This window comes from Maylandia zebra, linkage group LG7 (assembly GCF_041146795.1).
Source record: "Maylandia zebra isolate NMK-2024a linkage group LG7, Mzebra_GT3a, whole genome shotgun sequence".
In the NCBI taxonomy this organism is placed as follows: domain Eukaryota; kingdom Metazoa; phylum Chordata; class Actinopteri; order Cichliformes; family Cichlidae; genus Maylandia; species Maylandia zebra.
The window spans coordinates 23,010,139-23,027,438 of NC_135173.1; the positions used below are offsets into that span (position 1 = coordinate 23,010,139).

At 38.5% G+C, this 17,300-nt stretch overlaps 1 protein-coding gene across 1 annotated transcript; it reads left to right on the forward strand.

Moving 5' to 3' along the window:
* Positions 1-382: 382 nt before the first annotated feature.
* Positions 383-16,311, forward strand: scamp2 (secretory carrier membrane protein 2). Its single transcript, XM_004564544.6, has 9 exons — positions 383-555; positions 6,971-7,048; positions 7,324-7,389; positions 8,938-9,049; positions 9,618-9,746; positions 9,998-10,157; positions 10,641-10,742; positions 12,049-12,166; positions 14,515-16,311. Exons 1-9 carry the CDS (start codon positions 499-501, stop codon positions 14,662-14,664), a joined length of 972 nt encoding a protein of 323 aa, XP_004564601.1. The 5' UTR covers positions 383-498; the 3' UTR covers positions 14,665-16,311.
* The last annotated feature ends 989 nt before the right edge of the window (positions 16,312-17,300 follow it).

The window sequence follows — 17,300 nt, forward strand, 5'->3', positions numbered from 1 at the left end:
TTGCACATGCTCTTCTTTCTTATTCAGATATTTAGTCGTAAGTGACTTATATGTATGTATATATTGTGCTATTTCTTACTTCTTGTTTTGTCTATTTTTGTTACTGTTTGTACTGGAGCACTGTAACCAACATAATTTCCCCTAGGGATCAATGAAGTATTCTGATTCTGGTTAACAATTGCACAATATAGTGAAGTAAGATAGAAACAAGGTTAACATGTAGGTAAAGAAAATAAATAATAATAATAAAAATGATAAGACATAACAACTGGAATTTGCTTTTAATCTCAAACGGCGCCGAGAGGGGTTGCAGGTGGCGCGCTTTGATTACCTGCGCATCATTTGACGCACACGTCATCGTCCAACTGGCTCAGTGCGCATGCGCTTTAAACTTTATTCGAGGAAGTGGTAGGACAGGCACCAGAAGCGATAGGGAAGAGTTTGTTGTTAACTCCACCTTCAGAGAAGACAAAAAGAACACCTCGCAACATTTTCAAAATGTCGGAATTTGATACCAACCCGTTCGCAGATACTGCCAGCGAAAACCCTTTCAATGTAAGTACGAGGACTGAGATTATAAGGCGCAGTCGGTGACATATCAAACGGCGGCAGTTAAACGGTAGCCAGCACGCCAGGAAACTTGTTGGGTGGATGTCGGGGCGGGAACCTACGTCTTTGAGGATTGCAACCATTTGGCAGGAAGTGTGACTGACAGTTTTTTAACCAATCACGTGGCTTGTAAAACGGCTGCATATCCTGTGAGTTTAGTTGCAGGAAGTTAAACTTGAAATGTGTGTCAGATATATTTTTTAAGCCACAGTACCTATTTTCTGCTTCCTTCGGAAGATAATGTACATTACTGTGTGTATTTCTAATGTCTTAGACGTGATTTGTGATAGTTCTGGTGGTTTGTAATGTGACGTTTATCGAAACTGTTGGTTTTCTCTCTACAAAGAGCTTCTAGCACACAGGATGTCTGATAGTAGGCCAGTTGTTTGTGGAAATAGGAACGTCCTCCCTTCACTTTAAAATATTAAAAAGGGCGAGCGACAAACTAAGGTCTTTCTTTATATGCACTGAAATAATATTTAGTTATATGAACAGATTTATAGTAGGAAAGCCTACTGGGAATGTTCTTATCCTCATGTTCCCATACATTTTTCTCTGGATAAATGTTCAGAAATAGTGAGAGTAAGAGTGTTTAGTTGCTATATCTTTATAGATTTTCTTTTGTTCCCTTGCACTAAAATGGGTTAATAACTGAAACAAGCCCAGAATTTCACATTTGGTCATTAATGTTTCTGTTGGCTTTTTCACAAAGACGTGTTGAAGCTTTGAGGGGTATACTGTAAACACAGCCAGGTTTTCTTAGTGTTAGCAGGCTTGACAAAACCTAAAACCCTAGTCTGAGGTAATGGGGATCACAGTGGTGGTTACTGCTCCGGACAAGGCTATGTGTTCAGTCTAAGTTACCAAGGTAATTTGGCCAGTTATGAAGAGAGCCACTTTTGAGACACAAGAAACTGTCACGTTAGGTTTGACAAGCTCACTGACCCATTAATTGTACTTTGTAGTACACCCAGGAGCTAGAATTATTTGCCATTCATAAAGGAAGTGGTTTGACCCCTGGCTGCTTCAGTCTGCATGGAAAAGTGTCCTTGGGCAATTTTACCTCCATTATTGCCTAGTCCTCATCTGAAATTGAAAATGAAAGAAAGTAACAGAAGTCATAGAAAAAGACAAGTAGAATAAAGTACAATGTGAATATGTGTGTGAAAAGGAAGATGTGGCTTTTAGTCTTTAAGTGCTTTGAGTACTCAGTAAGAGTAGACAACCCCTTTAAATGCACCAGTCTGTGATTTAATATTATGCCAGCCAAGAAAAAGGATGAAAATGAAATAAATGGCTGACACAGAGGCAGCAGCAGTTAGGGAGACTCTGACATTGATTAATCCCTAATGTAAGTTACTCTTTAAAAACCTAGTTTTTGTCACTGTGTCTCATACTCCTTTAACACAGTATTTAACACACAGAAGTTTCAAACCCAACAATGGAAGAGCACCAATTTAAAAATATTAACCATCATCTTTTGCTTGTTATTTTTTATCCATATATATGTGTATATATAAGAATGCATGATTTATTGTACATGTGTATGTACATGCAGGGAAACAGTCCTTTTATATCAGGTTTTCTCTTTCTCTTTCACGGAAACCTTTGAAGTCTGTCAGGAATTATCTCACACTCCACAAGTTTTCTTTTTTTTCTCTAGGACATGAGCTAGATATGTTAGCCTAGTTTCTGCAGTAGTAAAGAACCTGTTTATGTTTTCCATCTTTCCTTCTTATTATGCAATATGAAATTCATAAAGTAAAAAAAACAAAATTAAACCTGTCATAACTCTCCTTATTTAACGGTTTTTGAAATGAAGTGTAACATTTTAGTAACAGTGGCCATTCTTGAAAATGTAGAATTAGATAAAATGCAACATAAAAGGTGAATAGAAACTTAGCAGATTAATCACAATGGCTTGATCATGATGTCAGATTTGAATAACCGCATAGATAAGTGGGTGTTTGCATCTGTTAACACACACGTGCTGTTGTTAGGGTTTTTCAGTTCTACCAAATGTTAAGAAATCCATCTTATTGCAGAGAGAGCAACAGTTTATAGGAGCATTCAGAGGCCAAGGTTCAACCAGGCCTCACATTTAGTGTGACATATTTAACAGTAAATTGCTCTTATCACACTCCAAATCAAAACCAATGACCTGTGGGTACTATTCTGTGTAAGATTTAAGTGGCATTATGCTTTTACAGTATTGCAGAATGGAACTTTTGTTATCTCAAGTGTTCAATAGGTGTGACGTCAGTGGAGACTTCTGTTTGTTTGGTGGGTGGACTGGATAAATACCCTAGTAGCAGCTGGAGTATAATATGTACTCTGAAAAGCAGTTCTATTCATAAAAGCTCGCTGTCTGTGGTCACATTAAATATTTAACATGTTACCAACCTTTGAAAGAATATTAAAAATGTTAAAATGTGCATGTTTGTGGACTGCAGACTGCACTATGCTGCTTTTTCCCCCTGTAGGCCTTTCTGAGCATGTGCTTCTATCATTTGTAGCACTGTGGTATCTAAATTATTATTTTTGGGCCTTTGCTGGACAGATGCAGTGAAGATGTTTACGGGTGGGAATGTTTACAGGTGTGTCACTTTCCTATGGTTAGGAAAGCAGGTAGAGAAAGGGGAATACATGCAGCAAAAGGTCGCGGGTTGGAGACGGACCCATGCCATACTGCTTTTGGTCACCTGTTCACCCAGTGAGCTAAACCTGCACCCCATGGCTGTGGTATCTAATGTAAAATGTAGTAGTATCCAGCTGCTGTTTTGAAATGGCCACACCTAGGGAATCAGCAGTTATGAGAGCATGTCCGGTTTCCTTGTACAGAGACGTTAAAGTCACTGTATTATTTTTGTATTAAAATATGCCATGTTTACATGTCATCTATATACTTTATGCAGTTTTCCATATATCGGCATATATGGAAAACTGCATCTTTGTATGTCTGTCTATTGTTTTGAAGATGCTGTCCTCTTGTTTGAGGCTTGTCCCAGCTCGGTTTTCATTTCAGAGACTGTGTAAGTTTGCTGTCATCAGTTACTTTATTCACTGCTGTCGGTTTGTCTCTCTAAAGGATGTATAATAAGCCACTCCTCGCTGTTTACTAAGCATATGTTTTTTTTACCTGTGCAATTAGGTAAAGACGTTTTGAACGAGAGCCTTTGAATATCTTTGCAGGCAACAAGGAGTTGTTTCGTAAAATGTATCATGGGTCATTTAAGTTGGGTTTAGAGGTTAATTCCATTCACCCTTTTCCCTTTATATTGCTAGCTGTTGATCATCTCACTCAGACGTCTCTATGTTGCCGTCTGGGAATGTTTACAGGTGTGTCACAAGCACATATTAACAAGCAGGCGAGCTCTTATCACACTGTTGGTGAGTGACGTGTCACGTAGTCATGTGAAGTACTTGTTCCGTCAACCTTTTAAAGGAAGGACTGATTTGTCCCAGATTATTGAAGTGATTCTGGAAGTTGTTACTGTGTCATAGTTTTTGTTTTTGATCACCCACCGAGTTCACACAAACTTGCAGATGCAGCATTTCTCAGGACTGCATTGTACACCATCATTTCCAAATAAAAGCTTAGTTGTTACAATATGTTCTAGTGTAAATATTAGATATTGGTGTGTGTATATATATGTGTTTAGATGTTTCTTTTTATGTGCCAGTCTGGGATTATCTCTGAGACCTTGTCAGAGTAATTTACAGCATAGTTTCAGGTTCTTCCAGAACATCACAGGTTGTTGAGTTACATTCAAACCTTTTATAAGGAATGTTTTAATGAGGACAAGGTATGAGTCTACATATGCACAAGTTACATTTTACAACATAGTAGCAACCACCACACCCTATCAGTAAATTGTTTATTTCATATATGTATATGACAGTGGTTATAGCTACTGTTGCATAACCCTCTGCTTTCTAAATTTTAAATATTGCTGTTGTGGCTGCTGCCATGTTGGTATGTTGCTGAAATCGAGACCTGAAGTAGACAAAGGTCATTGGGAGGGTTGCAAACACAATATGTAATAATCTGTGCCAAATCAAATATGCATATCCTTCCACTGTAACTCACATTTTGAGTAAACCTCAAGTGGCCATCAGAAGAACTGCAGTTTTTGGAACTTGTTCAGCTGCTTCAATTTTCAGTCCCAGAGGGCTTAACAAACTGAGCCTTAGGAAGCCATTATTTCCATTATCAACTGTCAACTAATTCGCTGCTGCTAGACTTCACGAAGAAAAGAACTGACTAGGGCTCCAAATACAAGGAGTGTTTGACTCCACTGCCCAGCCCTCTGAAGAATCCAGATATCAAAGGGATATTCATAGAAATCAAGGCTCAGATACTTTCCCTACTGAAAGACGTGAAGAGCAGGCCAGAGGTTGCACCACCATCAGAAACAAGCTGGTTCAGCCTATGTCGTGTGGTGTGTCTGCTCAAGACATGGCCATGGAGCAGACAGTATGGAGTTTCTGTTCATCCTCTGTAAAGAAACCATGAACCTCTTCTGACTAGGACACAGGAAAAGAATACAAACCTGCTAACTCAGTTTTGTGATAGCCCCTTCACTGGTTATGTAGGTTATAGTTATTGAACCTTTTGGAGGGAAAAAAATCTCTCCAATCTACCTGAAGACATCTCTGATTCAGACTCTGACTACTGCTGCTGAACAACTAGGCCAAGTTTTCCAGACTGAGCCTACGGGCCCCACCCCCGACACATCTTGAGCTGTGTCCCATTTTAAGACCTGGATTTTTTTTTTCAAAGCTGGTATTTGTAGCTGGGCTGAATTTGAGCCTTTATTCTGAGCGAACTGCTGAGTGTAAAGGTGTGTCTAAAAACTTCAGGTACTGGATCAGAGAATCTCATCGTCGTCGGGGGCTATAGATTGGAGAGGAGAAAAAAATCAGAAATAATTGTGTCAGGTGTAACTGGGACAAGTGGTAGCAATTAAGTTAAACAGAAGCTGAAGCTGTGTCAGGAAGATGGAGAACAATAAAATATTTGTGTAAGTTTAATTGAGACTGTAATTTTTCTTTGCAGGGTCTCTTTGGTTGTCCTTACCGATATTGACTGACAACCACTTAAATACAAATACAAAAGGACAATTTGCAATTAAGCTGTTGGCACATCCTAGAAATCTTACCGTCTTCCTTTCAAATAGGACAGACCCTTGTTGAATTACATCACGACACATGCGTGTTACCGGTACATCACAGGAGGCTCCAGAGACCCTGTTGGGGTGAAGTGGCGTCATGTATGGCAGGAATTCACAGTTACTGTTGTAGTTTTGGTGTGAATAAAAATTTCCTGGTACCTTTTTACCCCCTTCATATTTGTTTTTGCATGCCAATATAAAGTGCATCATTAAAATTTTTGGTCATGTGTTGGGATGCCACAAGCTGCCAAAATAGTGTCATCATCCAGTGCAGATGTCAAAACATGCTTTCTAGTTTTTTATTTTAGATTTAGGTTGTGCTTTACAGTTTTAATTCCTTAATAAAAAGGTTTATTGGAGGAAGAAAACTGTATGTGAATATAATGTTTTTAAGCCTTTAAAAGGTCTCCAAAAGGTCTTAAAAGGCTTTGAGAGAAATCTATAATTGCGTGCATGTGTGTAAAATGTACTGAACTGCATTGATGGAATTTATCAGGTCCTGACTTTCTTTTCTCAGACGTGTCAAAATAAGCAGTGCCTTCTCATATTATAGAGTGGTTAAATCAATAGTGAGCTCACTAGAGTCATTTAATGATTACCAGTGCTTCTCCAGGGGTAATATTACCAGGAACCTCAGAGGTTATTGCTGGATGTTATTGTACTTTACTTTATGACTTTGGCAAAGCATGATACGAGATTTCATAATCTCGGCTTTTTTCTTTTTGAGGGTTGCTTTCAGTGTTTCAGGAAATGGTAAAGCTTATAACAAAGAGTTCTTCTGGAGAGAAAATGAACAGCACTAAATGAATTTCTTCTTTGTAGATTTTAAGTCTAAATAAACTTGATATTCTTTATTTATTTATATTTATAAATATATATTTATTTTATTTTATATTTATTTATATTCTTGCAAAACTGTTCAGTTAAGCCATGTCAGTTAAGCCATGTAAATGCACTTACCTCTAATAGCAGCTCACCAAACCTGGTACAAGAGGCCTCTTTTTCATTACTGCATAGCACCTACACTTATTTCTGCAGCTTTTAGCTCAAAGATGAGAAATACTTCCAAGCTGTCATCATAGACAGAAATTGGATCAAAATGTATTTGTAGATTTTCAGGTAACTCATTATTATAAGTTGATAAAGATGCGCACGTGTTTTTATTATTATTTTTATTGTTTTTCCAGGATCCCTCTGTCACTCAGGTGACAAAATCCAACATCGAACCAGTTGACCAGTACAACCCTTTCTCTGCTCAACCCAGTGTAAGACATCTGGAAGCTACATTTTCTACTCATTTTGTTGGTTTTGAAACCATTTGATGGTGTCTTATCTGCACATTTCCTCATTATTTCGTTTTCCTGTCAAAATATTGTATCTTTTGTTTTTTCTCACCATCTTTCAGTTCACCATTTCAATTTTTTGGTCTTGGCCTGCTTATGTCGCCATTCCCTTTATCTTCTTAGCCTTGTTTTCCTGGTATTCCTTCTCTTTTACTGGTTGCATTTGAATCTTTTATTTGCTTATTGTTGTTTTTTAGGATGGACTAGCAGCTCACACCACATCTCCTGCTGTGCTACAGCCATCTACAGAGCCCAGTCCACAGGTGAGAATTTATACCAAACCCACCACTTCTCTGATTTAAAAAAATATTTTTATGAAGGTGAATGAGCAGGTGTGGGTGAGATTTTATAACAATCTAGCATTATTATTGCACAATTATGTGACCTCACTCTGTTTTTTCAGTTGATGGATGGTGGGAATTATGAGATTGAGATACATCGAAGCCCTGATTGACAACAAAGAGCAGAATAAGACTCAGTTGCAGTTTACTGAAGCTGTAAGACGGCCCCAGTCTGTCAGGAGAGGTTGGCTAATGCTAACATTGTGCAAAGCAAGCTAAAAATACATCTGGTAGTAAAACATTTTTGAGAGCAACTCAAACCTACTGTAGAAGACCACTACATCTAAGCCAAGATGAGCAAGACCATTTATTGAAATTCAATAAATACATTTAAAAAATTTCAGTTCTTATCCTAGGTCTAGATATCACAGATGGGCTCTTAATCACATATTCCTACTGCAGCACATTTAGAAGAACTCATAATAACTACGATGACAATTGGATGTTATTTAGTGACAGTGTGAATGGAGGTGTGCATTTTGTCTTGCCCTCTGCTGTGCTCTGGGTACTAAAAGTTTGGAAACCACTAAGAAAGAGTATTTTCTTAAGTTCCAATTCTACTTATCCTGCCTGTTTAATTAACAGTTATTTTTTCACACAGATGCTGTAGCCGTTTCTTTTACTCAAAGCCATTTAGTTGCTACATCGAACTAAATGTCCAAACCTTATTTTGCCAAAAAGATCACAAAACTGAGCTTTTAATTAGGGGTGGGTTTTTATAATCGATTTATCGATTAAAATCGATTCTGGCTTGGATAACGTGAAATCGATTCATTAAAATTGTGAATCGTTTTTTTAATATAAATTTATTTTGCCCGAAATGCCAGAATCTCAGGTGAAAAATCACAAAATTTCAATAACCACCAAACAGCTAAGACAGTAAATGAGAGCAGGTACACGGATTCAGCACAAAGACGTTCTAAAATGTTTAGAAATTGCATTTTTTAGCAACACGTGGCTCATTTTAGAATTCTAAAATAACTGGATGTGTCTAAAGGGCAATCTGTCCCTTCAGACTCTCAGTATGGTCCTTACGTCAGGATGTGTGGTTGCTACACAAACATCTACTCACTTTACACATTATTATAATGAAGCTCTTTGTTCTGTCCTATAAATATTCATGAATAGCAAAACAGATCACCTGCATCCTACCTCTTCCTGGCAAGTCAGAGATCAGATATGATAACCATGAATATGTATTTCCTGTAATATGTCATTTAAAAGTCAAGTACACCCTTTTAGATGCCTGTGAAAACAGATGCAATTCAGAGTGTTTATTGAAGTGGCTCACAGCGACTGATTGCTGTCTTGGGTGTTAAAAACTGAAACTAGAAAGCTTATATGTGAAGTGAATCATTTCTGCACCGTTTCCTTGCTATTTGCATGAAATCGGAGTCTCCTGACAGTGGCTTAGATAATTTTCTGTGCATCTAATGTGGTGGTTGAGTGAAGCGTTTCCTCCTTTTTCAGGTAACTGCTGCTGCAGCTCAGGCCAACCTGCTGAGGCAGCAGGAAGAGCTGGAGAGGAAAGCTGCCGAGCTGGACCGCAGAGAGCATGAGCTACAGAGCAGAGGCCTGACAGGTCATTTAAAAACAAAACTCCTCAGCACAGCGCCTTGATAACAGACAATGATTTGCAACGTGGGCATTATGTACCAAAGACAAATATAAAACTACATCCTTGCACTCACTGGCTTTTTTTTTTTTTTTTTTTTTTTTTTGGCTCTGATATTCATATCAAAGGGGCTGCAAAGAGCTATAACAATAATATGAAGATCATTATCTGTTAATTATCAACTCTGGTGAATGACTGAATGTTTGGTGAAATGTGTCTTCATGTGCTGCATCTGCTGATGTAAACTTGCGGTGATAAGTTTTTAGTTTAGTTTAAAAAGCAGATGCTTAGATAGGTTTATGTAAACAGTGCAGTTATGTTCCAGAGGCACAGCAGTGACATTATCCAGCCTGCTTAGGTAGGAATGCTGCTGTACATTGACTCCCACACACTTGCGTAAATGACTCAGATGAATGTGTCAGTATTTTAAAAATAACCACCGGTTGCTTTTTGTTAAACTCTATTCGTGCTCATGATATATCTGCTGTCTTGTATTTATAGTTTGCCATGCTGATGTTATCTCTTGACTCGACAGGTAAAGAGAACAACTGGCCTCCACTTCCAAAGTTCTTCCCCATCAAACCATGTTTTTACCAGGACTTCTCAGAGGAAATCCCCCCAGAGTGCCAGAGAGTCTGCAAGATGATGTACTACCTCTGGATGTGTAAGCACATTACATTTTTAGGGGGGCGGACATTGGAAGTCTGAGAAGTAAAAACCTTTCAGGAAGGTTTGAAGCTCTGAATCGGTGTAAAAATGTACCCTAAAATCACTTCTTAACAACACCGGTTGGTGTGATGGGAAAAACACTCCAGCCAGTACTGTTTAGTTTTTGTTCTTCTTTGCTGTATACATACATGATACTGAAATTCTGACTAGAATACAATCACTGACTCTCTCTACTGTCGTCCTCAGTCAACTGTGTGACTCTGTTCCTCAACCTGCTGGCATGTTTGGCTTTCTTCACCACGGCTTCAAGCAATGGTGTGGACTTTGGTCTCTCCATTCTCTGGCTCATCCTCTTTGCTCCCTGCTCCTTCCTCTGCTGGTACCGACCCGTCTACAAGGCCTTCAGGTGAGTCCCCCCATCATGAAAGGTACTGTATGCATCATTTGACCCCGTGTGTGGACAGTGATGTGTGTTTTTAAGAACTCTGCTTAAAAGGCATTTTTTCATCTGGATTTTACAGACGTGTACATTAATGCATTAGCTTTTGAAATGTTTGTTCCCAAATGTATTGTGTATAAATTTAACAAAAAACCCTGTGAGTTTATTTTTAAGTTTCGATCAACTGCTGTGAACAAAAAGAAAAATGTCTGATAACTTTGATACTTTTTGTAACAACGATAATGCTTCTGCGCCAGATGTATTCGCTTTCCCTTGTAATTTTTGTGCTGTCACAGTGTGTATTTCACACATTACATTTATATTACAGCGTTGCCATGGTAAAGATTTGCACTTGCACATGTCACTTACATTCATATAACTGTACTCCTGATATAAATGTGTTTTCTAAGTCTGAAAGTTTAATGGATGGTTTTTTCCTCTTTTTTTCAGGACTGACAGCTCCTTCAGCTTCTTCTTGTTCTTCTTTGTGTTTTTTTGCCAAGTGGTAATCTTCATCATCCAGTCAATAGGCATACCTCACTGGGGCAACAGGTGAGTGTCATGTATGTCCTATTTTTCAATAAAAACTTTAGTTTTCCAGATGGCTTCTTCAAAAGTAAATATGTGGGCATTACGTTTATGGTTTTTAAGCATATACTTGAAATAATATGTTAAGGATATAATAGGATAGCTTTTTTTTTATTACCCTCTGCAAATTTCAAATTATTTTTTTTAAACTCTAATCTGTATTTAATTACATATCTCTATAAATAAAGCTTATATTAGTCCAGCATGTTATGGTAGATATATGCATTGCATGAAAGTAAATCAGAGTCCTATTTCAATTTCAGTTTGTGCATCTTCATCACAAACCACAGACATTTTGGATATAAAGTCGTAACAGTTATTTCATATTCTGTTGGCGGCTTTAGTGAAATTTAGAAGTTTAAAAAACTATTTTTAAACACCAGAAATTGCAATAAGTATATTTTAAGTTCAAGTTCGAACAAATGTTATAATTTAACATATAATTTTGACAGAATAATTATGTTTATATTAATATTAATTCATAGTATGTATGAATCTCATAAGAGCTTATGAATAGATAATAAAATAACTGGTTTCGCGGGAGTATTCACGTTGTGATCGTGTCCCCCTGACTGACAAAGTGTTTTGTGTGCTTGTGATTTGTTGCGTTAAATAATCAGAACTATTACCGGTCATTTGGCCTGTCAGCTGCCGTCCTCTCTCTTTCCTTCATTTTCTGCAATCTTTCATCTCTCACGACAGAAACTTTCCATTCTTCAGCCTCTAGCCTGCTGCCTCTCTGTCTGCGGGTAACTCTGTAAGTTTCTGCTGCTTGCAGTCTGTTACCCCACCATTTCTTTGTTCTCTTTTCCCAATCTAAATGTGTTTCAGCTTAAACTGCATCAGAATACGGTGTCATAACCTCTGCTCTTTAACCAGTGATCCATTTTAAATACTAACCTGCTGTTTTTTACTTTGTGTTTGTTTGTTGTTGTTTTTTTTCCTATTTTTTTAACTTCTTAATATTACGATCAAATTAATTATAAATGTATTAAAGTCAAACAGAGTTTTAAAGGTAAAAAGAAGAATAAGAGCAACAGAAAATGAGGGCAGTGATGTTCATTTATTTCACGTTAATTATTTAACCAGTGGTTGGCATTTGTTTTTGTCCGGCTGCTTCCAAAACACATTCTTCTCTTCTCCTCAAATCAAATATAGCAGCGTACATGTGTTGTACGCTGTATGTTGTATGTTTCCTTCTGTTGAATACAATTTTAAGTTTCACTGATGCTGTTCATAAGATCACCTAAAACTCTGCTGTTTGTTGCAGTGGTTGGCTCTCTGCATTCACTATCATCAGTGAACACCGTGCAGTGGGAATCATCATGATCATAGTGGCCATCCTCTTCACTTTGTGCGCTGTGATGTCTGTCATTCTGCTCAAGATGGTAAGAGTTGCCTCACTTTTCTTTTCTTTTTTTCTTAATTTTCTTCAGAACACAGTTTTTATCTCTGGTTATTTTACTTGTTGACTCACTAATCAACAGTTGCTAGATGTCTGTGTAATGTTATGGTTGATTTTTGGTTAACACCAGTGCAAATCCTTCAAGTGCACCAATCACAATGAAATGGAATTCCAGCCATTCATTCATTCTTACATGTGTGTCCAGTTCAGGAGCCTATCCCAGCCCTATGCTTCTAATAGGGCAAGAAGCAAGGTAGATCCTGGACAGGTCACCATTGTGTCACAAGGCTAACACAGAGAGAAAGACCGTCATTCACACTCACATCTAAGGCATTTTTAGAAATACGACATGCTTATCTCTAGTCTGTGGGAAGAAACCAGTGTATCCAGAGAGAAACCCATCTGGCCAGCATGTTTGAACCAGGAACCCTCTTGTTGTGCTGCCTGCTAAATTCAATTTAGAAATAAAATAATAATTCCACTTCATTTTTGTAGCACCAGATCAAAATTGTCATTGCAAATTGCTTTATGTTAGAGAGAAGCCAAAATCAGTTGATCCCCTATGAGCCGTACTTGATGATTTTTAGTAGGAAGAGACCTCATGCAGTACCAGGCCGAAGCGGGATTTATTTTCCAGCAGAGGTACAGTGGGGCAAAAATGTATTTAGTCAGCCACCGATTGTGCAAGTTCCCCCACCTAAAATGATGACAGAGGTCAGTAATTTGCACCAGAGGTACACTTCAACTGTGAGAGACAGAATGTGAAAAAAAAAATCCATGAATCCACATGGTAGGATTTGTAAAGAATTTATTCGTAAATCAGGGTGGAAAATAAGTATTTGGTCAATAACAAAAATACAACTCAATACTTTGTAACATAACCTTTGTTGGCAATAACAGAGGTCAAACGTTTACTATAGGTCTTTACCAGGTTTGCACACACAGTAGCTGGTATTTTGGCCCATTCCTCCATGCAGATCTTCTCGAGAGCAGTGATGTTTTGGGGCTGTCGCCGAGCAACACGGACTTTCAACTCCCGCCACAGATTTTCTATGGGGTTGAGGTCTGGAGACTGGCTAGGCCACTCCAGGACTTTCAAATGCTTCTTACGGAGCCACTCCTTTGTTGCCCGGGCGGTGTGTTTTGGATCATTGTCATGTTGGAAGACCCAGCCTCGTTTCATCTTCAAAGTTCTCACTGATGGAAGGAGGTTTTGGCTCAAAATCTCACGATACATGGCCCCATTCATTCTGTCCTTAACACGGATCAGTCGTCCTGTCCCCTTGGCAGAAAAACAGCCCCATAGCATGATGTTTCCACCCCCATGCTTCACAGTAGGTATGGTGTTCTTGGGATGCAACTCAGTATTCTTCGTCCTCCAAACACGACGAGTTGAGTTTATACCAAAAAGTTCTACTTTGGTTTCATCTGACCACATGACATTCTCCCAATCCTCTGCTGTATCATCCATGTGCTCTCTGGCAAACTTCAGACGGGCCTGGAGATGCACTGGCTTCAGCAGCAGAACACGTCTGGCACTGCGGGATTTGATTCCCTGCCGTTGTAGTGTGTTACTGATGGTGACCTTTGTTACTTTGGTCCCAGCTCTCTGCAGGTCATTCACCAGGTCCCCCCGTGTGGTTCTGGGATCTTTGCTCACCGTTCTCATGATCATTTTGACCCCACGGGATGAGATCTTGCGTGGAGCCCCAGATCGAGGGAGATTATCAGTGGTCTTGTACGTCTTCCATTTTCTGATGATTGCTCCCACAGTTGATTTTTTCACACCAAGCTGCTTGCCTATTGTAGATTCACTCTTCCCAGTCTGGTGCAGGTCTACAATACTTTTCCTGGTGTCCTTCGAAAGCTCTTTGGTCTTGGCCATGGCGGAGTTTGGAGTCTGACTGTTTGAGGCTGTGGACAGGTGTCTTTTATACAGATGATGAGTTCAAACAGGTGCCATTCATACAGGTAACGAGTGGGGGACAGAAAAGCTTCTTACAGAAGACGTTACAGGTCTGTGAGAGCCAGAGATTTTCCTTGTTTGAGGTGACCAAATACTTATTTTCCACCCTAATTTACGAATAAATTCTTTACAAATCCTACCATGTGGATTCATGGATTTTTTTTTCACATTCTGTCTCTCACAGTTGAAGTGTACCTCTGGTGCAAATTACTGACCTCTGTCATCATTTTAAGTGGGGGAACTTGCACAATCGGTGGCTGACTAAATACTTTTTTGCCCCACTGTAGCTCGTTTGGTGTCTCCTCCCATACAGGGATGACCTACCTGTTTAAACAGCAATTTTCTCACAATTTCTTCCTCCTCAGGTCCACAGCATGTACCGACGTACTGGGGCCAGTTTCCAGAAGGCGCAGCAGGAGTTCTCTCAGGGCGTCTTCACCAGTAAAACCTTCCAAACTGCTGCTGCTGGAACAGCTTCCTCTGCTGCCCAGGGAGCCTTCCAGGCAAACAACTAATGGTAGATTTAGCTAAACTGAGCTTGTTTAGCAGGTCAATGTCTGTACATTATCAGGTCTGGATAATTAATTAAACTAAAGCTGAACAAATGAGCCTTTTGAAGCCATCGGCCAGATTTCTGGAAATAAGAATTTGACCTCATAATGTACAGACCCTGAGCCAGGTTAAGCTCCTTCACCCTTCACCATCAGCATTTCCCTGTATCTCCTTTTGCTTGTCACTTTCAGTGTGTGCTATGCAGAGTTATATCGTCTGAAGTGGGTGTTTTTAAAAAAAAAAACAAACAAACAAAAAAGCAAGCAGTGGAGGGAAAGTGCAAACTGGAGTGTAAAGCATGAAGTTGACTCAATGCTATTTCAGCATTTCTTGTACATAAAATATAAATATTTTACATTTCATGTGGGTGCAGTGAGCTTGCGGTCCTCCACACTGATGGAATATCCTGTAATATAAATAAGATGAAGTGTTTGTCATTGATTGACATGTATTTTGTCCTGGAAGCATATCTCTTTGCTTTTGTTTGCTGCACGTTTTCAGTCTAATGAGGAAGAAATGGATCTGACAGATCGTGCTAATTGTAATCTGTGTGGCCTTAAAGTTTTGGATATTCTTTGGATGTTATTGCACAAAATGACTTAAACCTGGAGTAAGATGATCTTGGTAGTTAGCTCATGATTTCTACATAACCAAGTGCATCCACAGAGGAAACCACATCGCTCCACATCATTTCATGCTTGTACTCAGATTTTTTTTTTTTTAATCTAATTCGGCAGACTGAGGTTCTGATGTCCTTTTTTTTTTTGTTTGTTTGTTTTTCTCCAGCCGAATATTCTTGCTGAACTGGTAATATTTACAAATGTTATCAGGATCACATTCATTTTTTTCTTATTTTTTAGCAGCTTCAGCTATGTCTTCTCACTACCTTGTTTAAGAGATGTTTCTAAGGAAACCAAACGAGTACTGAATATAAAAATGGAACATTTTTCTGATTAAAATAAGTAGATCAATATTTCATATAGATTCTTTAATGGACTGAGTCCATCCAAGCTAGAGTATTTTTTTAAATTTACTAACATTTAATGCAGGAGAAATGTTAGAAAATTTGCAATGATTTTTTTAAACGGTGTGAATATTTAACAACAATCAGAAAGTAAGTCGGGTATTCTGATTTCTGAGAAATCAGATATGTATCTGATTAGATGTTTGCCAAAGCAGTGTGAATATGATACATTTCATCCTCCTCAGAACACATCCAGTTTCAGTAAACAGCTGCGGTATTTTCATTTCTTCTTGGAAATAGTGGAACATCTTCCTTGTATTCCTGTAACTTGTCCACTGAGCTCTAAATTATTTGTGTGCTGGTGTATATTTTCTACCTGATTTCATGTATTAAAAAACATGTGTGTGTGCGTGTTTATTGATTGTACTGTTTCAAAGCATCAGCTTGGATGTAACATGTTCCTAAATGACAAGTGCAAATTTGAATGTTTTTTTATGACGTTCCTGCACCGCATAACAGTCTGATTGGAGGTTTGAGCTTATTTACACATGTATAGTAAATATGGTTTTAAATTCACACATTTCTGAATGCAGATCTGGATTTTGTATTTTAGCGTCTATTAAAATTTCTTTGCTTTAATTTAAAACTGTTTTCCTTACTTTCTTTTTTTTAGTTTTACAGAACATTAGCGATTGAGCAATATGGAGACACAGTTGAGAAGGTTTGGACGTGTACGGAGGGTGGATGGTGGATATGAACAAAAGAATTTCCTGCATCTGGACGCAATAAAGTACATGTTATCTAAAAAGTAATCGGTTCACATTAGCATTAGCCCAACATCTGACATGATCAAAGGAGACATAATACCAGTGACGTGAAGACAATGGTACTGCATCAATATGAGTTTGAATATTATTAAAGCTTAAGTATTTTAATCCATAAATGTCACATACCTTTAAATTGGGTAACAATTTGAACTAGTATGATAGAACAAAGATAATGTTTTGCTTAGTGTTGCAAATCAAAAATTTGGGGGAAGAAAGTTGATATATTGATGCTTAGTTGCTACAATATGTAACAGAAATTTATCTGTATTGTGGACACCAGTGCTACCCCTCAGCCTCCTAGTAGATGCACCTTTGATATGAAAACTCATTCTCAATCTCATTCAGAAGATTTTCTGAAAGCTTGACCTCTGACCTTGACTTTGAGGTTGAGGTCACAGATTCAGACTTATCGGAGATGTCCGTGGCTAAACCTATGGCATCAATTTGAAACTCCTACATTGTCTGATTCTCAAGTTATCGCATTCACAAACTTGGGTGTCCATGCCAATAACCCATTAGCCTTTTATGGCTGAGGGGCAATGAGTGAACTAGAGCTGCAGGGATATCACATCGGATGCTTTAATCAGAGTTCTGAGGTGTTACCGGCATCCATCCATTTCTCAAATTGTTTACTGAGTTGTCCAACAGCAGCTGAGATAAGGTGAGAGGCAGGGTACACCTTGGAGAGGTCACCAGTCAATCACAGGACCATCACATAGAGGCAAATGACCACTCATGTTCACATTCATGCCTCAGAGCATGGCTGGGTATTGTCACAGATTTCTACAACCAATTCAGTTCTCTTTCA

Bases quoted from the DNA above. Each gene is read 5' to 3' on its own strand.
- scamp2 (XM_004564544.6), top strand. From the start codon at position 499: ATGTCGGAATTTGATACCAACCCGTTCGCAGATACTGCCAGCGAAAAC. The intron at 556-6,970 runs GTAAGTACGAGG...TTGTTTTTCCAG, and splicing joins CCAGCGAAAACCCTTTCAAT to GATCCCTCTGTCACTCAGGT. The intron at 7,049-7,323 runs GTAAGACATCTG...GTTGTTTTTTAG, and splicing joins CTTTCTCTGCTCAACCCAGT to GATGGACTAGCAGCTCACAC.